The sequence below is a fragment of the Colias eurytheme genome, chromosome 8 (assembly GCF_061535395.1).
Source record: "Colias eurytheme isolate Ceu_HAF_F1 chromosome 8, ilColEury1 Martin Lab GWU primary, whole genome shotgun sequence".
Classification (NCBI taxonomy): domain Eukaryota; kingdom Metazoa; phylum Arthropoda; class Insecta; order Lepidoptera; family Pieridae; genus Colias; species Colias eurytheme.
The window spans coordinates 5,232,270-5,258,796 of record NC_142987.1 but is presented as its reverse complement, the minus strand read 5'-3'; the positions used below and the strand labels follow the sequence as shown (position 1 = coordinate 5,258,796).

Below are 26,527 nucleotides of genomic sequence, written 5' to 3'. Positions count from 1 at the left end.
TGTAAAAACAACTCTTTTAATACATGTCTGTCACATAGATTTTACTATTATCTTGGGGCATTTTTATACAATAAAATCAATAAGTCTATTTCAATATACTCCCTTAGTACATCAAGGTGTAAGACGTCGGTATGTAAATGGCTGAAAAAATTAGACTATCAAACATCAGAAAATTTTATTCATACAATTCGGTAAGTAGAGAAACTGAATCATACATACGCTATCGCAATAACTCATCCACACCTACCCTCAATCACACATATACGCGCTCACACACGCAACACGCACGCACACACACACACACACACGCACTCACATACGCATACACAAACACACATACACAAACACTCACATTATACACTAAGTATATCATCAATTCATTTTAACTCTTCACCTCATCTATAATAATTTATAATATATCCATTGGTAATTTTTCGATATTAATTTTTCATTTAACTTTAATCACGATTAATTATTATTTCTCCTTTAATGTTCACGTTCATTGTTTATCTGATAGATGTGATTGTTAATGCTTGGGGGCCTGGTGACCCGTAACTCAAGTATTTTATACTTATCGCGGGCACCAGTCTCTCACAAATGTTAGTGTTAAGATATATAGATTAACAATGTATGTGTTGATTGTGCATTTGTGATGAGAAAATAAATAAATTTAATTTAATTTAAGTTTCCTATTTCAAACAGTTCTAAATACATGTAATTCCCATATTATTATTCCAAACATTTAGTTACGTAAAAAAACATCTGAAGTTTTTGTGTTATGCAAAAGTGAAATAAACTCAACAAATTATGTGTTTAGTAAGTAAATCAATAAAAAGGCTTTACATAGAGGACAGATCTGTAAACAATGCAATTTTAATTGACTTTTTTCACGTTTTGTATCATATGTAAATTTTGATTAATAAAGCGAATGAACTATTTGTTTACGTAAGCCAATACAATAGAGTAATCTCTAATGAGAGAACCAATTGTTAAAAATTTTGTATAACAAAGATCGAATGCATATCGAATACAAACATGAATTAGAAGTTGAAATAAAAGTGACAGCATTAAGAAAAAATATTTTATTTACATATTTACAAGATTTACAATGCTTAATGGTCTTTCATAATTAGGTTGATGGCCTACAAAATGATTTATTTAAAAATAACAGTAAAGTGTGCAAGTAACCTACATTTATCTGCACTGTATTTTCTATAAAATATTTCGAGAGAAATGGAAACAATGAAAAATAATATTGCGGATACATCCAGGTCGCATTTAATTTTTATGATTATACGTTATATAAGAATTGTATAATTAAGCTGAACAAAACAGTTCGACATTCTTTTGTAAAATATATTCAGATCATGTCTTAAACAAAATAAAGTTGGACAGATAAATGTTAAGTAAAACGTACAAAATTTTCTACTATCTACACGTTTATACAATGCTTATAAATTGATCTTATTCATTGACTAGATAATAAATATCCTTGAGATATCCTCGGGATCTATCGTTACTTTAGTTGCGTAATATATTAAAATTTACAATTATTTACACATTTTACATAACAACATGAGCATTATCACCTGAGAACTAAAATCCAAAGACTAAATGTGATTTTGTAAATAAAACTGGTATAATTGGGTTGAGCGTCACTTGACAGCGCGCTGGCGTGACATTCAGCCTCATCAGCTCGGAGTTGGAGGAGCAGCACTTGCTTCCCGACCTGGTCCGTGCACGTGGCACTTCTGACGGCTCTCCGTAGCTCAGCCCCCGCCTCATTCTCTTGAAGCCATCTTCTTAACCAAGCACCGAGCCACGCCAAACCACACTCGCATCGAAGTGGGTTTCCAGTCAGAATCAAGCCACCTACGCAATGACAAGGGTACATAAATAATGTATTATTCAAACGCAATTTTGCTGGGCAGCATTTCGGTGGGCCATTAAGAATTAAAACTCATTACAAAGATCTCCTCTTTATATGTAATATACACTTACTTAGCTCTTTCATTATGAATAGATTTTATATGAGTTTGCATATTTGTTTATAATGAATAATGTGTATGTTGTTTTGTATTCCATTATATTATTATGAACTTGCGAAAGGAATGTATTTTTATTTGATTGAAAAAGAAAGTTCAAAATAATTTCATTGCATAAATTAACATTTAAAAATGTTTTTATAGACCTTAATTTTATGTAACTGTGCATTCTAATATTTTGTACAGGGAAATGTTATCAAAGTTCCAATGATTGTTGGCTATATACGTACCTGAAAGCAATTTTGTCGCTACGTGACTCCAGCTCGTAAAATTCGGGTAGAAGATAGCCGGATTAAGTCTCGTGATTTGATTGTAACTGATGTCGATGCCTAGTTGTGGAATTTGGCTGAGGTGCTTCATAAATGCAGCTGGCAACTTTGAAAGAGACGTTTCTGTTATTTTAATAAATATCTCTTGGCTGTTTGCAAACGGTTCGAACGCATCATCAGTTATCCTCTCCAAGCTCAAACCTCTTATTTCTAAGTATCGTATTTTTCTCGTGTCAATTCCATGCAGCTGGTTACTCATCGTCTTATCTTTCCAATGTATTACTAATTTATACAGCGACGGAAGCGAGGAAGTAATGTTCGCGAGACGGAAAGTAGAATGATTTATCGTAGACCAAGTTTGCAGGTGTAAGGAACGTAAAGATGTTAAGGGACGGAAGGAATCTTGGTCAACTATGTCTAAATATTTCAAGCCATTCAGATTTAAATGTGACAAATTACTTAATCCTTTGAAACTATTTGGCGTAATTCTTACTACAGGATTATATGAAATATCCAATACATTTAAATTCTTCAAGTGAATCCACATCTTTGGCACTATAGAGGTAAGTCTGTTGTGGCTTAGATCTAAGTGACGAAGGTTTACTAATCGTTTAACATCAGTCTCTTTAAAACTATTAATGTAATTAGAAGTCAAATTGAGACTCGTTAAGTTTGTTAAAGGTAGATAAGGCACTGACTTTAAACTTATGTTTGCAAGATTCAAATGCCTCAAGTTGGGGAGGTTGTGAAACAGCTCCTTAAAGTTTGCCTTTATAGAGTTGAAACTAAGGTCTAAACGACGTAAGCCACCGAGACTCGAAAACGTGTTATCTGATAGGACCGTGAGCAGATTGCTTCCTAAACTAAGACTAGATAAGAATTGCGTGTTTCGAAATATATTACCATCCAAATACTCTATTCGGTTCCCGGAAAAGTCAAGGTGTCGGAGAGTGAATCCGATTTGTGAGAGGGCCGTCACCGGGAACAATGATATTTCATTAAAACTTAAATCTAAGTGTTCTATGATTGTATTTTTAAAAACATCTCTAGGCAATAACCTAATATTATTATGGTCCATTTTTAAATATCGTAATTTTCTTAAATTATAAAATTGTTCAACTGATAACTGTGATATGGCATTGAATGATAGATCCAGTATTTGTAATGAGACGAGATCGGAAAACGTTTTCCTTTTTATTATACTTATACTATTTTTATGTAAATCTAATATTTCTAAGAAGGCGGACTGACCGAACGCTTCGCTTATTAAATGTGTTATTTTATTATGAGATAGTATAACATGTCTAATAGTAAATTCCACAGCAATAAAAAAATTAGTTGGCACTTCATAAAAATCATTGTAAGAGCCATCAAAAATATTGATAGAAATTGGAACATCTCCTTCTATAAATCTTATATTATTTCTACTTACATTTAGGGTAAAAGTTACGTGTTCATTGGAAACATTATATAACGAGTTAAGATACAAGTAACTAAAGTTGTTACGTTGAAGTTCCAAAACCTCCAATTTCGGTAAATTAGTAAACGTCTTTGTTTCCATGGTATCAATTATATTCCCGGCAAGAGATAAGTATCTCAAATTTTGCAAGTTTGCAAAAGTGTGCTTCTTTATACTATTTATTCGATTGAAAGATAAATCAAGGTTAGATAACTCTGGAATACGACTAAAAGTATTTGATTCTATAGAGCTTACAAAGTTATAGGACAATCTTAAGTTACTCAGTGATAAAGACACATTACTATAATGTTCGTCTACAACTATTTCCACAATTCTATTATAATCTAAATTTAAATATTTAAGATACGCGAAAGTGGCAAGCTCGGTCATTTTTAGGATATGAAAGTCGTTATTATCAAACGAAAGCCAACTCAGATTTTCAAAGCCATCGTCTATTTCTATTGGAAAATAGCCACTAAAAAGCGTCGAAGACGATTCTAAGACATGCAAAGCGCCCGTTAAATTAGAGAACGACTGAGGATGAACATAATAAAGATCGTTAAAACTTAAATTGATTTCTCTGACGGGCATACTTACAGGAAACACGTTATTAACAATTTGAGAAATTCTGTTACCTTTCAAGTTTATAGTCCCAAGTGAAGTCGACCAATCTCGGAACTCATAGGGTAGCAAATTAGATATTCTATTGTAGCTAAGGTCAAGATAACGAATGGAGCCCGGCTCAAGTGCTTGGAGCGTAGAAGGAATGGAAGTTAAAAAGTTTCCAGCGAGCGAGAGCGTCTGAATACGACTCGGGAGCGGGGGCGACTCTTCTAGCTCATTGTAAGCCAAAGATAAATGTCGTAGTCGCAAGACCTGCACGAGACTGTCCGGCAAGTACGACAATTTGTTGTGTTCTATTTCTAAATGTTCCAGTGAGTTTTTCAAAGCAATAAATATATCCCGTGAAATTGAATTTAGTTTGTTGTACGATATCGATAGCCGCTCGATTCGATTGTTTGTAAATAACGATTTAGGTAACATCGTTAACTCATTAAGGTCTAATATTATTTGTCTAATCTGTACCTCTCGAAATAACAGCATTTCTATGGAACCATTTAATTTGTTGTTACTCAAATCTAATTTTTCTAATTTTTTTGTTTTGTTATGCGCGCATGTGAAGTTCGCATCAAAGGAGATTAAGTTATGACGTATATGTAACATTTGTAATCTTGGAAGATTGAATATTAAATCACAGGAGAGCTCGTGAATAAAGTTATTTGATAACTTTAGGGCTGTCAGGGATGGGGGAAAGGAATCATGGCTGATGCTTCGAAGATAATTGCCTTCCAAGTCTAGCTGAAGGAGATGGCTCAAAGCAGTAAGTGCTTGCGATTTTAGCTGTGAAATTTGATTGTTGCTCAGTGATAAACTAGTCAGCGTGTCTTCCAAATAATGCCACCTTATTTCTGGTCCGACGCGAGCGATGAAATTACTGAAAATTTTAATTTTTGTTAAAACATGCTTTTTCCTCTATGACGAATAAACTTTATTGTATTTCTTAGAAAATAAGTCAACTTACTTTTGTAAATTTAACCAATTTAATACTCTTAAATCTTTTAGGCCCTCTTCTGGGATTTCTGTAAATTCGTTGTAACTCAGATCTAAAGAGGCCAAGGAACTTGCCATGGAACTGAAACAAATTAATAGATTGACATACGGTTCATGTGAACTAATTACGAAAATATTTCTTCATAGAAAAGTTATTACCTAAGCGCGTGTGCTTCGATGTAATGTAATTTATTTGCTACTAAAACTAATGTTTGTAAGTGTAACCCGTCCAGTGCACTCTCAGATATAATTTCTAAATTGGACATACTTATATCCAGATGCTGAAGTTCTATTCGTGGCCAGTCTGAAAAAAACACATTAATTTAGACAAATTTAATTATTCAGCTTCATCATATTCTATAAGAGAATTCAGTTCAATTTCAGAGTACAACAAATTGCTTTTAACGTTCGGATAAAGTCAGAGTTATTTATAGTTACAAATATTTAAAGCAATATTATCGGCAGTTGTTTTATTATTTCATTAAAATACACGACCATTTAATACATTTTCAACTCCCATTGCTTCATTAATATGAAATGAATAAATCATTAAAAGGTTTATATCACCTATAAAATTAAATTGAGATGTACAAATGCAATGTTATTAAAATCTATTTTACTCTGTGCGAACATTAAAGAAATAGCAAGAAATAACAGTAATTTAAAGTAGAATTAATGTTTTCTTCGAGCGTAGCATCGAAATTAATGTCAGTAGTATTTTGTAAACGGAAGGCTAGTTCTTTATCGCTACTTAGGGAAGCCTCTCTGCTATAAAGCCTAGGTCATCAAACACAAAGTTTATGGCCTGTTTAATAGATACACAGGCATTTCATTTTAGTTACATATGAACTTTTTATTTACAAAAAGTTGGATTTAAAAAGAATACATGAAAATTATGGAAAATAAATAAAAATGTTTAACATTAATATATATATATAAACGTAACATTATTTTTTCTTTAGTAATATCAAATTATCTGGAACACGTATTATTTACAAGAAAAAGTGTGACATATCCAACACTTGGAAACTAATGTGTACAAAAAGAAGGATCAACGCGTCTCTATTTTTTGTTCGACCCGATGAGGCTTACATTACGAATCATTTTCACCATTTATTCAAGTTACATCATTATAGGTATATATAATTATATAATCTGTATCTTTAAAAAGTACAATTTCTTCAACTTGTATACTTTTCTAGGCATTTTGATTAATTTTTACATAACTATATACGAGTATATTGCGTTTAATTTGGTTTGTGAGCATGACCTGAACTACAAATGTAACCAGATTTATATTCAAAACACCGCTATTCAAATTTTTCTCCATGCTACGGGCGCTGTTTTTATAATAGGCATTGGCATCGACATTCATTTTGATATATTTGTTACATCCAACGCCGTATTTGTTAAAATTATACTATTACGATAATTAGTATATATGTAATAACAACTTGTTATCACAATATTGGTCTAAGAGCCGGATAGACCTTCAACGATCTGATACCCAGGTAAGACGTATTTATATCAAATATAATTTATGATCACTTGCCTATCAAAAAGTGCCCATGGCTTTTTTTAAAATTTAATATGTATTTACGTTTAGTACGACTTTTTGCACGCAAGTCTATCTTATATTAGTAAACAGATCGGTGAAGGTCGATCTTCCTATCTATAATATAAAAATGAATCCCAATCGAGGATGGTTCTTATGTAGAGAAAACGTACCTAAATATGTACCACGGGCGAAGCCCTGGCGGACCGCTAGTACTATATAATTTTCAATTTTATTCTATGAACACACTAGTCATTTAATCAAATAGCAGATTCAACATTTACATTGCCATTGACAATTTGATCTTTGTGAACAATCTGATCTTACCTGGAAACCTATGCAAGGGTACCGCGGTGCAGGACATATGCGCGAACCGGCAGGAACAAAGGGGGCTGCCGGCGCAGGGCTCCAGCCGCTCCGGCGCCAGCGCACCCACAAGCACGCACGCTGCCAGCGCCGCGACCTGCAGCGCTCGCCGCCCGCATCCATCGCCCAACACCATCACTGCAAGAAGATTTCTGTTTAATTCAAATTCAAATTATTTACTTCTTTCATTTACAGGAATAATAAAATGCTTGTGTTGTTGCGGGAGGTTCCGCTGTTCCTTAACACAATTGTAGAAATAAAATAATATATAGAGATATATTATATACTAGCGGTCCGCCCCGGCTTCGCCCGTGGTACATATTTACGTTTTCTCTACATAAAAGCCATCCTCGTACTTCAAGGAATATAATAGAAAAGAATTATCGAAATCGGTTCAGCCGTTCACACGTGATGCCATGACAACGCGAAACGGGTGCAGACCCGCCGCCTTTTTATAGCTCCCGCCGCGAAGCGCGTCGAACGCGGCAACTGATACACAAAAATAATCCTTATGGCTGCATGATTCTGTATTCACGCGCGATGACTTATAGCGTATTTCATGTATAACTTTGGTGTTTCTACACCGATTTACATGATTCTTTTACTATAACCTGCCCAGGAGTATGAAGAATAATTATGCCAAATTTGGTTAAAAACCGTCGTGTAGTTTTTGTTTCTATAACGAATATACAGACAGACAGACAGACAGACAGACAGACAGACAGACAGACAGACAGACAAAAATTTTACTGATTGCATTTTTGGCATCAGTAGAGATCCCTTATCACCCCTTCATAGTTTTTTTTAAAATATATTTCATGTACAGAATTGGCCTCTCTACAGATTTATTATAAGTATAGATTTCTGCTTAAATACCTTATTTCAATAATCGATCCTAATCCAACGTTGTCCAAGTAATCGAAGTATTATTAATTATGTATTGGCATGCAGATTAGATTGAAGTCGATATTAAAGTATAAGAATCAAAGATTGTTGCTAATCCTAGATGGTAGATTCATGAATAATATCGGGTATAATTGAACTTAATAATACTTAATTGATCGATGAGAAAGGATTGGCGTTCATTGGAATCTGAACTGTGAAACAATACAAATGATACATGTTAAGATTTTTTTATTTCTTTTTACGTTAACACGAATAATGACAGAATATTAAAAATAGTCATTTAAGTTAAAATGAAAAGCAAATGCTTATAAAAGTTTGTCTGGATTTGAAAATTAATGTTGTTTTGGCTTTTAAGCTAAAGTTTACAGTTTTGCTTTGATTTGATTCACTTCGTGGTTAGCTCTTCTGCTAAAGCTATTGAAAAAGCGAGGACAATATGTAATCAAGAGCAAATATTTGCATAAGTACTAGCAATTTTTGTTAAATTTATATGAACGTAGCTTTGGTTTGAGGTTTTAGAGTAGATCCAAAGCCACATTACAGTAGAACTGTCGCTTTTTCACTGAGAGACAATTAATTTAATTATTGAGTTCGGATTTAGCGTCTTTTCAAATAACGTTCATTAACATTTTTCAGTAGACCGTAAATAAATGGACACGTAAATCCTTTATCAGTTCCGAACCATTAATGAGTCTGTACTTACTATTAATTAAGGAGCTCTTATTTGAAAAATCTTTAAAAGCTTAAATTTCCGAAGTTTCTTTAGCTTGAAAACCGAAATGAATTTTAGTAAAGGTTTTAGTTAACCAGGGCACAGCCAAGATTAACAAGTTGAAGTGTCCGTGACCTGTTTGCATTTTTCGTAGCGAAACAAATTTCTTTAAGTTCCTAACACCTACAGTTTAATAACTCTGGGACTTGGTCTTTAAGTGCTTTTTAGGAGCACCGGTTACTCATTTTTTTCAGTATTTCACTATTCAAATAATAAAAGATATACGTTCACTGTTTCCTGACGTTAATCACTCTTTGATAAAATACAATGTGTAATGTACGTGCGATTTAATATGCACGTATTCGTGCAAACACACAAATATATAAACATACTGCATTTTACATGTACGGACCAGCTCGTAGAAGCGGTGTATATTTGCACAAAACATGGCTAAATGCTGTTGTGCATTCGCAAATCAAACACCTGAATATTTTATATTAACAACTTAGCTTTGGGACTGTATTTTCAGAACAGCGTATGCACATGTGTATGGCTTCAACGTTTGAAATTAAATCAAAATTAATTGCCAACACAGAATTTCTCATTTCTCATTATTACGACCGGGTCCGCATTTTATTGGGTTTGCCTTCAAATGTGAAAATATTACATGTACCTGCGTAATATAATATGAACTGTAAATAAATGTGTTGTAGTTATGCTAGAAATAAAACATATAATCTATATCTACATATAGAAGAAAGCCGTATGTAATGGTTATTACTGGTTTGTTAGATTTGTCTCGACTTGTCGTAGGTAAATAACTAAAATTTGAAAAAATTAAAAAAAAAACACAAATGCTCCGGCAATTCATCAATCTCTCTATCAATTGTTGATTTCGTATCAATTGTAAAGTATTTATAAATAAATAAATAAATGATTTTTCTCTTTAAAAAAACAGAATGCCGTACATATTTTCATAACGAACACCATGTGCTAACAGCATAATATGTTAAGCAGATATTAGATAATAAGCAAATGTTAGCAAGAGCAAGAGGGTGATTTTGGAGTTTCGCATCGAGGAGTATACTAAATATTTATTACCGAAGTTTTCAATACAAGGGTGTATTGAATTTATTTTTTATTCATCCTCATTGTCCTTGCCATGAAAGTTATTGTCCCCAGTTAATTTCAATCGATAGAGGTTGAATTCTTGTTAATATAAATGAAAATTAATTGTCATTATTTGGTACGACAATTCTGAAACAAATATTTTTGTATTTGACTATCTTTGTTTCATCATTTAACGTTATATAGAAATCCGATCTACTTAAAGTATTCCAAGAACACCAAGCTCTCAGCACTAGAGCCTAATGGAGCGGAAAAGCACGAATCAATTGAAAGCACGATTCAATTCATTGCATATGCAGAAAAACTTCGATGCCTTTCTCGTATTTAAATTCTACAAGAAATCCTTCTCCTTTCTATTCGTTATCTAATACGTCTGGACCTTAGAATACTACTGTACTTGAAATCCATCAATGATAAAAATAATCAAAAGCATCACATATTATTATAGTCTGATATTCAGAATTTTGTAACCATATTATCGCTCATTACTACTCTATTCACAAGATCACACGCAATCCAAAACGTTTGTCAAACCCGTCTAGCTCTTTGTGAATCAAAGGCATCAATTAATTTAATTTATAAACTATGAAACCGAAAATATATAACCCAGCTAACAACGTTTCATGCAATCAAAATGTGTTAAATTAATAAATTCCGAAGCTTCAGTGCGAATGTGGAATTTTTATTACGTGATCAGGGTTTTTAATTCTATTTCGCCATACTTTACGTCAGATGACTGTTAACGAAACTGTTTAATAATTCCCCACGTGTCACATGCAAATAAACGTTTATCCAATAAAAGCCAGCTTTTAACTCCAACTAGCACTTAAAAATGTAAAACAAATTAAACGCAACTCTTTCTGTTCTGATATCAAAATTATTAAAATTTAATCTTATCACAACTTAACACTTTAAATTTTTAATTTAAATTTATTGTTTTGGGGCTGAAAATTTAAATATAAATGATGATTTGCTGAGCTTAATAACCTTTAATATATATATAAGGTTAAACGTCGAGTATCATAAAAAATTGTTTATAGTCTATTGAATTATTTTCACGCTGTCACAAGGTAGCAAAGGAAATAAAATTTGGCGTGGTGCCAGAAGTTGGCTGGAACGCCTGCACCGCAGCACGATTCAAAGACTACATTTGTGCATTGCTTTTCTTATGCAAATAAGTTTGCAAATGATTTTGCGAATTTCCTCTGATGGTGTTGTATAGAGATTTATATGATTTACGTATTAGGGTTATTTCATAAGGTTAAGATTTATGTGCAAAAATATGTACAAATGAAGGTTGAATATGTGTAGAATGTAGATACTAGTTAATACATGCTTATTGCTTATACCGTGAATTGGGAACACAGAAGACGACATGAAACATGGAGCCTTTTGATATTTTTGTCTTTAGCTTTGATTTTATTGACAAGAAAATAAACATTAAGACCTTTCATGTATCAGGTCTAAAATCAAGGATAGAAAGTTCTGTAGAAAATAAATACCTAGAGGAAAGTATTACAAATATTTTTATAAATTGAAAAAAAATAACACTTTGATGTTTTTATTTGCGAATTGAATGGAATAAACTTATTAAATGTAATAATATTATAGATTGATGATTTAACATTTATAAAAGCTGCTTATTGTTGAATAAATGTGGTTTGGTGGTAGTTAATCTCGCAATGCTATATTTTGTTCTTGTATTTATTTGTATTATTATCATTGAAAAATGAGGATAAATATCATGAAAGCGTAAATGATCACCTCATTGGCCTGATGGGGAGTATGAACTAGCGTTCGTTTTGGGTCAAATCCCAGGAGAGACTACAACGGGTCACCATGAAATTTGACTTTGTTTGCAAAGCATTAAATTTCGTAGTTTAGGTCGTAATTAGACGGAAAAAAAATGTATGGCATGAAAAACTTTGCTTTTGTGCTTAGAAGACTGATTGAAGGAAATATTTAAAAATCTTGGATTTTAATTTTTGATTGAAAATAAAACTATTGAAATAAAAATGTTTATTATTTTTATTAAGTTTTACTATCAAATTAGCTTACAGAAAAGTGGAAAATAACTTAAAAGTGCACACTTTTACTTTTTCTTTTATGTTCATAGCTACTTTCTCTCAATAAACCCCAAATATAGTCGCCCATCATGTTTTCATTGTATTGGCCTTGATAGCGTTGTTCAAAATTCATGATGTCCTGATGGAAACGTTCTCCTTGCTCTTCGGAATAGGCTCCCATATTGTTTTTAAATTTATCCAAATGAGCATGCAGCATATGTACTTTTAATGACATCCTGCAGCCCATGGCCTTAAAATTTGTAATTGGAATTTGCCTTACCTTCCAAACACCTTTTACAATATCTACAAGCAACATGTGGAGCCCATGGCTTATCTTGATTCCGTACAGGACAGTCAAAATATGCTTCATAGGCTTCACAGAGAACGTGAGATGTCTTTAGTTCATATTTCACGTCTCGAACTTTAATAAATTGACCACATATAAAACAAAATGCATCAGCATCGTATTTGCACTTTCGTGACGACATTTTAAGTTATTCTGGGCTTGTAAATAATACCTGATGGTTGTTTATCACTCGGGTGCCATCTAGCGGCACAGTGTAAACGTTAATATCCCACTCTCACCGCGCGATCTTTTTAAAAATATTAAAATCAATTAAAATTTAAGAAAAAATTGAAAAATTAGTATTATTATTATAACTATCACAAAAGCAAACTTTATACCGAAAAAAGGTATTTTCTTTTCGTTTTTGTGCATAACTAACTGGAAAATAATAGTATAAACTTTAGGACAAAGAACGAAAATTTTTTTGTCGAGTCGTGCTATTAAAACAAAGTTTTAGTCTTGAAGGATACAAACAGTGAAATAAAGAGAAACTATTTTCGCCTTGTCTGAGAATCTGTAGTAATATATCAAGGTACTTGATATTGTATAATACGTTTAAATTCGAAAGTATATCGCTTTTATTCCTTTTCAATTTTGTTATAGGCATTAATATGTAAAAATTATCTCACAAAATGACAAAATGGGAACATTTATCGAGTCAGCAGTAATGTAGTCGACGTGGAAGTTTATAATGAGACGTGATCTGAGAATGTTGTTGGATACAGAAAAGTTTCTATTCTGCTTAGTTTGCTGCGAGTTGATTTCTAACTGCCATTATTAGCGTGGCTCTGTTTTGTTTGAAACTATTTTAAACGCACGAATGTTGTCTCTATTGTAATTTGAATACGGTTTTCATGATGTTTTGCTTTCAATGAAGGTATTTATATTGTCCCATGAATGTAAGCAAGTGTGCTTAATCTTTGTACTACGGAATATGTTATTACAGATTTTCAATAGGAATTAGAATATACTTATGTAAATATAAGCGTCGAAGAACTTTATTTAAAAGAGCCTGTGATAACTGCAATTACATGTAGAGAGAGCACAACACAGATGGATGAGAAATGATTTGCTTATTAGATTTTTTAAATAATTTTTAGGTTCATTTAATTATTAGACATGATTCAGAAAATGATACAATATTATTGTGAAGGTATAATGTCTATTAATAGCCTTCTCCTTTTCAGTGTTAATAATTTATTGGCAGCGTGATTTTAACGTTACCTATTAATAAGAGTTAATTAAGAAATAATTGAATGATAACATGTTTTATATCATAACAAAGTTATTATATTTTGGTATATTGGTAAACAAAATAATGAACATGCTTAATCTTTTTTAAATTTTCAATTACTCTTTAATATAATTATACTAAAGTTATAATTGTACACATTTTCTATAGAAACACAAAATCTCCTTGTAATTTAGGAATAATGATACAACAATTTGCATATTTTTCCTCATTTCTTTGCTTTTTAACTGAAGTTCAGCGCCGATAAAATCTCATTATATTGAAATATAATCTGAACTGTAGCCAAATAGCGTTACTACATGGAAAAGCAAGATTCAATTTGCTTAACTGGTTTGCTGATTGGTTAGTTTCTACAAAGAATATAATAAAGAAAGCATTTGTAACTGGATTTCTTGTAGCTGGATTATTATCTAGTTTACTTTTTTAAATAATGAATGTACTTTTCCGCTTAACATATCTATATAAATTTACGTTAACTTATCCAAAAAGGGTCGCTTATAAGTTACAAGGTAGCCAATTTCTTTCAAGCAATCAAAGAATCAATACTTGATATCTAATTTAAATTAGTTACATTAATTTTTAATTATCTACACACGTCTCTATAGCCTTGAACACATTTACAAAAATAAACCTTTGATTATCTTCAAAAAAGGTGGTTATGAACTTAATACATAAATCAAATGTGAGGTTGGTATTAGAAGAAAAAAAATGGCCATGAATCAGGCTCATATCAGGCTCATCATAAATTTTTAAAGGTACATATTGTGTAGGTTTTGTCGTGTAATATGTATGCAGGTATATTTGTCTAAGTTCTCTTTCAAGTCTAATTAAGAAATTAGCGCAATTAAGTCTAGAGTAAAGTTTTTTTAACTACTTAAATCGCGGTTAAAGTTGTCGTGGTTTAATTAAAAAAACATTGCATCATTACTTCATACATATTTACTTCATCAGGCTCTGGGGTCATCTTTTAACATTATATTTACCACCAAAGCAGTAATCAAAGCATTCTAATGTAGCTTATGAACTTACAGAGCAAAATGTAAAATTTATGAATTGTCGCAATATTATACACCACAGAAGCTGCTTTTATAAATTCCGTATTGGTGAAACTTTTGAGAGTTCCTAGTTTCATCTACGTTCACTACTTTGGCGGATACTTAAACGCAAATTACCCGGTAATTTAAAATTCTTGGCGCTATTCATGAATAATATATTACCACTAATGTTCTTTATAACAAAGTAATTTTGAAGAGCTATTATTTAAACGACTTTGAAATATGTCGTAATATACAAATAATATCTGATTTATTACAATGGTGACGTATAATAATTTTGATCAGAATTTGAATAAAATGTTGATGGATGATAACAAAGTTTAGGTACGTGTAATAAACAGAAATTAATCGCCATGTGTAAAATAATTTGATTATAGGAAAAGACCAGCTGGGAAGAATCATATTGGTATTTGGACGAATTTAAAAACATGAAAACAATTTACAATATACCTAAACATATTATACTACATATTATATACATATTATTAAAAGAACACTTCCTAATGTTGTTCTATTTTATAGATTTATATATATAACCTACCTAATAACCTTTTAACCTTAATTCTATGTTGAATTGTTTCTCATCATATTGATATTATACTCATTTTATCAAAACTTAAACAAATTATAACGGAAATGTTATATGATATTTAGAATATCCCAACATAATATATTATAAGAGCTCGTGTGCGTATATTACACGTATATGAGTAATGTATAAGTATGTAAGGTACACATTCTCATATCTTCTTCTCAGTTTGACAATACGAGGGACTTTCGGACAATGCAAACTGTTCAACATGAAATAACACGTCTGCTTCTTTACCCCTCGTTCTACACAAAAAGGTTTTTTTCAAATAATGAATCGCTCCAAAATGTTAGCATTCTTGAATGGCCACAAACATTTTTATTAAATAATAACAAAAACAGAGAAAAACGTACGATTCGTACAACGCAGTAATTAAGGAAAGAATTAGACTACATATTGTACGTACAACAATAATCATTTACTTTTTAACAAAACCTGAATACGTTGTTGTATTAAAATTCACTCTGTCCAGATATACGGCATCGTGTTTTTAATTTAGGTGAATTTCTTAACCAATGTCGAAACGTGGTACCTCTGCAACCACATACACAAACAAGAGCTTTTACTCCTAATTACAAAGCATACAGTCCGTATATTCTGTATTCTGTAACTTGCTTGTGTTTAATTTCACCGCGTTTCTACTGGAATTTGTTAGATGTATTATTTCCTCGTATTTAAGTATAAGAAGTTTTCTGTGAATTAGAATATTGTTTCCAAGTACCTCTAGTTCTTATATTCTTGGGTAAAAAGGGATTTAATGACTTATTGACATTTAACTGACATACATGTGATAGTGCAGATACTTAGTAAGGGTATTTATAAATTCACCCCTTACGATAAAAGGGCTACTCTCAGTTTTAATAAATATCCATCTATTTATAAGCTAAGATAATTTTATAATTTAGAATACTTACTTCATTTAATTTACATTTTTTTTTTCTGTAAAACGTTGTTTCAATTCCAGGTAGGGTTCCTTAGTTACTCGACACAATATGTGGACTAAGAAAGGGGAACGAAATGGTATGTTTTGCTGGTTTTCCTACAAAAGTTTTGCCTTAATCTAACGTAACGTATGTGCGAGCGGTTGAACCGTTCTAGTTAGAATATTTTTGCTTGGCAAGATTAATATTACCTATGTAATGATTGGACAAACAGACCTTACTCATGTGTCTAGAGACAAATCGATGTTTTTGAAAATTATTATTTTATCATATAACATTGAATATGCCTGCACTAAAATATTCTTGTGATGTTTCAAACCTTGTTTCTCGGAAAGCTACCACAGATATTACATATTCAGCATTTATTATAGCGTTGACCTCAAAAGGCCGCAAAATGGAAAGGATGGAGAATAAACAAAGTGAAGAAAGAAATTAAAAGATGAAAGCGGCCGTAAACGAAGTGCTTATAACGAAAAACCGAGAAATTATTTTAAGATATCTAAAACGTAATGGTATCGCACTGGGATTCTAATATTACGAGGTAAAAGATGGAGCAATTATAAATTCACCTCGCATTTTGTCATTATACTAGAGTATAAACGTGGTTTGTCTCATCAAATAATGTTCTTAAACAAAGCGCAAAAGACCACGAAATTAAACTAATTAGGACTTTGAATTTATGTTAACACGATGTACTTAGCTGATTATATTGAATTAACTACTCTTTGTGGAATTACTTGACGATTTGCAAATTTAATAAGTCCAAATCGCAGAGGTAGGTAAGATAAAGTAATCTAAAGCTTAATTATTAATTTTATTTATAAATTGAATAAATAACTTTGTAACGACGCGGTTGGCCCAGTGGTAAAGTAACTGCCTACTGAGCCGACGGTCCCGGGTTCGATCCCCGGTCAGGGCAAATATTTGTGTGATGAACTCAATTATTCTTTCTTGGGTCTGGGTGTTATTATCTATATATGTATTTATTAAATATTATATTTATCGTCGCCTAGTACCCACAACACAAGCCTTAATTGAGCTTACTGTGGGACTAGGTCGATTTGTGTAATAATGTCCTATAATATTGATATTTATTTATTTATTTATTTATTATAATTGAAATATCTAAATATTTAGAGCAAATGATTGTACTTTTTTTGTAATTTATACGAATAGGTTATTTTCCTTTGTCCAAATGTCCCGATTTGTTCCATAATATTAATTTCATTCAGAAATTATCAGCTCAATAAAGACTTTGAATTATATGACTCATAAAATATGTATTGCTTTTCTTTTATTGATTTTGTAAATGATAAAGCAACAATAATTTTACTCTCTTTATTTAAGTACAGTTCAATGTTCATATAATAAAGGTACTTTTATCATATTTTATTCATCCATATTTCAACAATTCCGTTTGTAAAGTATTTAATGCTTTTAGTGACTTATGAAATATTTAGCTACACTCAATTGCTCCCTAATTTAATACCTATGACTTAGTTTTTTGTCTGATTCAAAAAATATTTAAGTATTTTCGTAGACACAGCTACGACGGAGAGATCAACAACCTTTATGTACATGACAATTTTAAAGAAAAGACCTTTTGTAAAAATCATCCAAAACGGAAGAAAAAATAACGTTTGCGATACTCTATGATATCACTTTGTATTCCACGTGCAAAATGACATTTCACGGATATCGGGCGGCCATGTTTATATTGCTGTGTTGTGATGTGCGATAGCTCGTTATAAAAGTACCGTAAAATGAATAATATTTAAAACCAGTAAAAAAGATAGTATTTGTAATATTCAATTGCAATATCTACATTTCCTCAAACCCTGTTTTGTGAGAGCAGATTTAAACAACTATGTGTTGTATGACTTTCAACTACACACAAAGGGCATTGAAACTTTCTGGCATATCAAACCCGCCGCCATTTTGATTTTTTTTCAAAATCGCGGCGCACGATTAAAGTGGTATGTATGGATAGAGGACACATAGACGAACAAAAAATGTCTCATAACATAGTACCCTAAAGCGTCACATTACCGAGATATTTGGAGGTAAATATTCACTTATGAGTACAACGACAAATACTAAAAATTGACTTATTACGTGTCTATATGCATAATATTATCTCCAAATAATCACTCCCAGGTAGATTATTATTATTAACAGTTTATTGGAAGAAAGTAGGTACATTCATTACATAAAAACATACATACATTACATAAAAATGTAAGTAATGTAATGAATACCTACTTTCTTCCTGTAATAATAATAATCTACCTGGGAGTGATTATTTGGAGATAATATTATGCATATAGACACGTAATAAGTCTATTTTTAGTGTTTGTCGTTGTACTCATAAGTGAATATTTACCTCCAAATATCTCGGTAATGTGACGCTTTAGGGTACTATGTTATGAGACATTTTTTGTTCGTCTATGTGTCCTCTATCCATACATACCACTTTAATCGTGCGCCGCGATTTTGAAAAAAAATCAAAATGGCGGCGGGTCGATATGCCAGCGTCCATAGAAAAAGTTTCAAACCCCTTATACATAGAAATCTTACAGAAATACAACTTAAAATAGCCAACAAGCTGTATAAAAATAAATATCTCAATTCTCAAATCGCTAATAAGACGACAGCAGAAAACGAACTAGCATTGAAAGAATTCGAATAAAATTGTTCACAATAATCACAGCAGTTGTAGCGGACGATAAGAAATCTAATAACTATTAATGACTTCTTTTTGGAAATCTATTTAAAAGTTTGCTGATGAAAATCTGTGTATAACCTTTTATCCACTCGGAAGCGTTTTATTTTTTATTGATGACATTTTAATGGTTTTAAGCACGATCGTTTCATTCGACAGTCGCATGATGAATGAGTCGACTATAAAAATGAAATTTATTAACCCCGATAGCTGTATCATATAAACGCAGCTTGGTAAGATAATACATGAGTAAATGAAATAAATTTATGTTCCCAATGCTTCCTATTAACTACTGAATTGTATATCTCTTTATATTGTTGCAACTGAAACGAAATGTCGGGGAAGGGCGGTAACAAATATACGATTTAACTATTTTTTTCTACAATGGATAATACTTGGATAGTAATATATATGATAGACTGAATTTTCTTGACAGAAATATTCCATGAACATGTGAAATTATAGCTTTAGTTTCTATTTTTGCAAATTCCCAATGAAAAGACGAGACTATATTATAGAGTTTTCATGAGACACTACTAACTATATTATGGTTTTAGTACATCTTTATCCTGATCGCAATTATATAGAAGTATCTTTTTAAGGAATCCACATTGTGTTTGTTGGATAGTTCATATATTTCTTCTATCCTCAATTGATATTGATTAGCTGCTCTATTTATTTACAATGGAATATTTTTATCTAATTTGCCGTGCAAATAAACAATTCCTACGAACACCAAAGCAATATTTATGAAACTCGTTGCGTATTCTACCCACGCTGTATTGACACACAAATCCGCCCATTTAGATATGAAAATTGCTTTAATTTTTTTTGTACGAATATATTTGTGGCTATTTGCAGTTTTAAATACCTATACTTACTCATATGCATATTTGTACATTTGAAAACATACATATAGGTAAGAAAATAAGAGAATAGACCTTCGTCTAGGAACCTTTACAAGTACCACTTCATACTATAAACTATATATATTAAAAAAAATAAAACTTAGACATAATATGTTTATATTGACCCATTATAAAAATACCATATATCAATAGTATCGTTTTATAGATCGTCTAATCAAATGTCTTTGAATTATTACTTAACTATAATCGTCTGAGCAATTACATATCCTGATATTCTACTCCTCATTATTATTATGTTTAGACAATTATTACAATTGAGTATTTGAATTAAATTTTTTTTTGTGATAAATGGAAAGATTATATATTAGTTTTATAACAAAACTGTTTTTATTTTTATTTTTTTTGCAATAATTCAAAAGTTATTTCAAAATAAAAATTAGTCTTTGAATCCAGTACCGAAGACACGCCGACAACTCCCGAAGCGTCACCTGAGCACGTGTGACGTCATAATGTTAGTTTTCACTCATTGCAGTTGATAGAAAAATAAATATAGTTTGAAAAACTAAACAGGATAATAAGATAAATTCATGAAATTATTGTGTTGTTACCGGGTTTTTATAAGTATACAAAATTTAAATTAAATCCGTCGGTTTATAGTGGGTCTAAATCGAATCGAAAGGAGAATTGATTACATACAAACATATTATGTTTTAAGCTGATCCAGGATCCTGGCGATCCTTATCAGTATAAAAGGATAAATTTATGATATTATTGTATTGTCATCGGACCTTGATAAGTGTTCAAAATTTGAACAAAATCCGTCGGTTTTAAGTGGATCAAAATCGAGTCGAAACTTCGAAAGGAGTCGGTTACATACAAACATACAGGGGAAGCTAATAAAAGCGTGTTAATAATAAATACAGTGTTTTGATCTATTTAATTTTGTTGTCATTATTAAATTACATATTAATTATATTAATTGTTAATTATATCTATTATTTAAATTTATATTAAAAATGGCGAACCTCAAAAGTTATCGTTTTGTACCATTATGTACGAATATGTACTACAAAGGCAACTCCTGACAAAAATCGGTGATCATAAATATATCAACATCTATTCTTGATGATTCTTATTTTTTTCGTAACTAACTAACTAATTCGGAACCAACTAACAAATCGTATTTTAGCAATAAACTTTCAATATTATTGTCTAGTCACGTGTAATAGCCGTAAACGCTATGTACTGCAGTTATAACATTATGACGTTACAACTGTGGTGACCAGTCATGGCGCGTTTGTAGTCACGTGATTCTAACTTAAATTTCATCAATTTTTAATTGCTTATAATTAACGGAAAAAAATTTTTTTGAAGTTATTTGCATTAAATATCAATATTATCAATAATAAAGTTTCAAAATACATAAAAAAAATCAATAATTTTTTTTTATTCAAATACTCAATTATAATAATGGTCTAATGAAACATTATACCCGCTATTATATTCCCAGAATCACGATGTATTTCAATAACACAAGTCACTTCTACGAATTGATGTTTGCCTTATGGCAATAGAGTGGACATGAAAACAAACTTTCAGTTAATGGAAATTGTATGCATATATTTTATTTATTTACCCTTTAATACAACTAAACGGTGTTAGGTACTAAGATATATACAAAAATAAAGCAAGATATATAATGTTCATAAAGTACTTATTCCGTTATTACAAATTAATCAATAATACTTATTATAGCAATAATAAAACATTTAATAAACACTAGGCTTATATTAATAAGACTCCGATAAATATATGAACAAAGTTGAGTCAAAAAAATTCCCCATGTCCTCTAAATAACAAAAGTGGAAAAGATTTTAAGAATTTTTTTCCTTGAGTGGGATGAAAGTTAACGTGGAAGTTTGTCTTTTACATCCTTTCTAAGAATGAATGCACATTTTAACCAACTTTTACAAATAAACTGTAAAATAAGTTAATAACGGATCAATTAGGAAGAAAAAGAGTAATACATAATATGTAAATGTTATATTCTATATTTAGAAATTTCTTATGTTATATCGAAATGGGCTATAGTTACACACAAAACATTTCTACAAAAAATGTTTTCGTGAAACTAACATAAAAAGCTTTTGATATTTTGATCAATCATGCCTTTTAATGAAGACCTTTGCCAAGTTCACTGTATTGGTAGACTTATAAAAGCACTTATTATGAAATAAAAATTGGAGGTCTTGACTTGATAGATAGAAGGTGTTATCTTTCATCGATATTGAAACCAATTGCCTATTTGTTACGATAATTTATTCTTTGAATTAATATAATGTACTAACTAAATATAAGCTAATGTCTACGAAAGTCTTTTATATTACATAATTATAGTCTATAGATTGCAAGAAGGGTTCCAATATCGTACCTTTTTATGACCTGAAAATTGCAAACGTAGAGTCTGGATAAATATTTTGTATAGCATGAATATCTAATACGATATTTATAATTTTTGAACTACGTTATGACTCGAAAAATATTCAAAACTTGCGGCGCAAGCAGTAGGCGTAATACAAAAGGAATGAGAATCAATATATCCAAATTCACAACGCTAAAAGCCAATAGACGGCATAAAGCGGTTCTCACTACAGAATACAAAGGTTTAAGTATGTCAAACGAGTTAAACTTTTTTTCCAACAAAAGTAACATTTAGCCGAGTTCACTATCAGGAATTCGGCAGGCGTTCCAGCGGGGAGTTCCCACGGTTATCCAATGACACCCGTCGTTTGAATTGACTAATGGACTACGAATCGTTTTAGCCTAGTGGTATTCTTTTTATTTATATAAATAAACATGGCTTATTTACGCTTTGTTGTAGATTAAATACTGTAACACGAACTAATAGTTTTTTTCCGCAAACTTTGCTACAATAATTCGATTTTTTCCACGCTGTTCAAACATTCAAGGAAAATTGTGAAATCAGCATTGTCTAAGTTTGTAATATAACGATAGGAATGCTATCTTGCAATAACAGTTTTATTTGAACTGCTGTAGTAAGTATAAAATATATTAAAAACGATAATTTTAAAACTCTCTCAATAAGAGTCACATGATACGTATATACCAAGTCAGTATTAATCTGATAATTAAGTTTTAACATTTTGAAGACAATCAATTTTTTATGATTCAACCCAAAGCTAGTCCGATGTTGAAATACAAACATTATAATATTATTTCTTCAATGAATAATATTAAAAAAAGTATACTTAATCAAATATTATGTTGAATATGATCACTACAATAACTTCAGAAAAAAAATTTCCTTCAATGGATATGTATTACCATAAAAAAAACTTTTAGAAATAGACTTAAATATTTGATAATAGTTTTTCTTATTCCCGTCAGGATTTTATATTCGTAAGAAAAGCCTCTTTGCTGTCCTTAAGGAAAAATAAACAATAGTTTCCTGTTTTATTTAAGCACTCGGTTCAAGCATCGTTGTATTCTAGCTTGTAGTCTATGAAAGCGTAATCGCAAACACAATGAGGTATACTGTCTTACTGCCCATACAGTGCAGTTCTCTCGTGTTTACCCTACAACTTTATATAGCCTTTTATACTATCTCGTTTCATGTTCAGCTCTAAAACTCGTTGTCTTGAATTATACCGAAATAATACATAAGGAAACATATTTCTCGTTTTCTCATGGGATAATAATGTTATTGTGGTTATTATATTACGGCTCATCTTACTTGAATAGAAAGGGATTAAGATGCTCGGGTCTAGATTGCGTTTGAATGAATAAATTGTTTGCCATATTTCATGCTTTCATAAATTTAATAGGCAGGTTACTATTATATACTATACACTATATAACCTTCCTCTGCCAGGACCTAAGATAAAATAAAAAATAAAATAAAAAAACAGTACAAGCGGGTATCGTCGATGTGCGAAATAAATGCATGAATTTTATTTTCTTTAATTGTAATTTGTATATTGATGATATACCTACCTATATTGCTTAACTTTTATATCTACCCTCTAAAGACTAGGGCTTATGTTATTTAATGATAATCTGTTCTTTAAAAATCATCAATATTTCATAATTTTATTGTTTAATATTATAAGACATTCAGAAAATGTTTATCATCTCAAATATTTATAAAAAAAAATATTTGTACACATATAAATATAATTATTGCCAATTTCGAATAAAATGAAATGTAATATAAAAGTAATTTTCATAATTGCAAATCTTATTGAAAGCGCCGGCTCTATAGGCTATTAATAAACTACGGCTTGATGAATTGATGTTCTAAATAGGACGAGATAAAATAATGATGAGGCTGTACTGCCGGCAATCAACAAAGTTTCTGTCATTGAAACAACCGCTGACAAATTAGAATACAATTTAATTGACCGAATTGTATTGTAGTCAAATTATACTCGAATTTCGAGTTGGTACAATTTCTATTATTTAATATTTGCTTCAATTATCTTTTATAAGTTTAACAATCGCAATTAGGTACCTACTTTTATAATTAGTATAAATAATTTAATCGATAATAATAATTAGTCTCAAAAAAAAAATACTTACGAATAGTTAATTTACAATCACGTCACATAATCACAAACTCAACTAAATCCAAAGAACTACAGTCGCATGAAAACTGTTTGGCGCAGTTCATCCGTCACTCGCGTACGTCTGAGCGATTAGTAGGTATCGGAACATTTTGAACTTAGCGGGGCGCAGAATGCCAGTGGGGAAAGCGCGCAGATGTCCGCTTACACGCTGAGCCGGATTCACACTGAGTTCCGAAGGCAGTGCCGCTATGGGCGGGCGCCGCGCCTTTCATCCACCTCAGCTACCTGGCCAGACGTGTTTAACTATGCCGTAGTTATTCTTTCTTGAGATTGGTTTTAGATATTAATTTCTCTTTGAAATAAGTTCATTCTTATGGATGTGTGGGCGGAGTAGTGTTATGCGGACATTTGTATATTGTATTCGTATGCTTTATTTATGTATACTAAGAACGTTTTTAAATAAATTAAGCTTTTGAATGAGCTTTTGGATATCATGTCCAAGCTAAGATCTATCTGTTCTGTAGAATATATTTCAGATTGTTATATTAAACATAACTTCGGCCGAAAATAAAGAACTCAGTTATCTTATTTTTTTTAATTAATTGAACGAAATATCTGAAATATTATTATCAACTTGAGAATATTATAATAGTTTAGAATTTCTACCAAAATTCTGAAATCTCAGGCAATTTTTAATATTTTTCTTGCATCATAGCGCTTTGCAAGAGGTCGAGTGAAGCTCACGACTTGGTGAAATTAAAATTAGGCAACCCAGATTATATTTTATTACATCAATGTAGAAGCAAGTTTACAGTTTTTATATGGCAATTTTTCTTTAGTTTATAACGAAGTAAGTTGCGAAATAATCTGCATAATTTCCAAACGTGTCTTTAAAGATATAATAAATGATGAAATTCAATAGTGGATGCGTACAACACATGCAATTTTTATCAATTTTCATGTTCAAGTTTTCATTGTAAAACGAAGTCCCCCGATTAATTTTCGAAGTAAATCTGAATTAATGAAACAACGACTTTCCTTGATTACAAAAAAGATTGATCTATATTGTTGTAACGTGTCTCTATCACTACATAGTATAAAACAAAGTCGCTTTCCCTGTCCCTATGTCCCTTTGTACGCTTAAATCTTTGAAACTACGCAACGGATTTTGATGCGGTTATTTTTAATAGATAGAGTGATTCAAGAGGAAGGTTTATATGTATAATAACATCCATTAAATAGTGGAGAAGTACTGTTATTTTTGAGGTTTCTAATGTGATGTCGTAAAAAATTACATTTTTTCCGCTTACATTGCAAACGCAGGCTGAACCCTACGAGTTTTATCAAAATAATGTACTAAGTATTATACACATTGAAAAGGTCAACAGAAAAGTCCGCGATGGTATATGTCTATCTATCTATTATAGATAACCCACAATAACTTTATTTTTGTCATTTACTTTTTACGACAAATAATGGCTAATTTTCGAAGCAATTTTAACCAATACAGCATTAATCCTTAACCAATTAAATACCTTGAATACATTGTTCATTTAATATAGATCTATATGGCCCTTTACACCGTATGATTTAAATGAATATTTTCGAAGATATTACAGATTTCAAAATTGCGGGACGTAGCGTTTGCGGCGGTACCGGCCGGCCGCCCGGCTATCTATTTTATACCCGTGCGAAGCCGGAGCGATATAATATGTACAACGTTCACAGTTTTTCTGTAGTGTATTTAGTATCAGCATTGCACCCGTGCGAAGCCGGGGCGGGTCGCTAGTATTACATATAAGCGATATCACAAAGTTAAACGTGTCTCTATATTACATACCTAATAAGCGATAATTTAGGTATAAATTAAGACTTTTAACGGATTTTAAACTCGATTTTTGTTTATATTATCAAACGATATCCACATAGCAAATACAATACAAATCATAATAATGTGAATTTTTGGTTCTTTATTAGTCCATTAACACTGATCTTCCATGGAATTACGTCGACGCGAGCTTGTGCATTCATGCTGAAATCAAGCCGTCAA

The 26,527-nt window shown here is 31.3% G+C and overlaps 1 protein-coding gene across 1 annotated transcript; it reads right to left on the bottom strand.

Annotated features, from left to right (window-relative positions):
* Nucleotides 1-1,102: 1,102 nt before the first annotated feature.
* Nucleotides 1,103-24,629, bottom strand: LOC149906471 (uncharacterized). Its single transcript, XM_090104335.1, has 6 exons — nt 24,491-24,629; nt 7,267-7,443; nt 5,544-5,688; nt 5,356-5,466; nt 2,276-5,268; nt 1,103-1,872 (listed from the first exon to the last, which is right to left on the bottom strand). The coding sequence occupies exons 2-6, from the start codon at nt 7,439-7,441 to the stop codon at nt 1,586-1,588; spliced, it is 3,711 nt and encodes a 1,236-aa protein (XP_089960461.1). The 5' UTR covers nt 7,442-7,443; nt 24,491-24,629; the 3' UTR covers nt 1,103-1,585.
* Nucleotides 24,630-26,527: the final 1,898 nt, after the last annotated feature.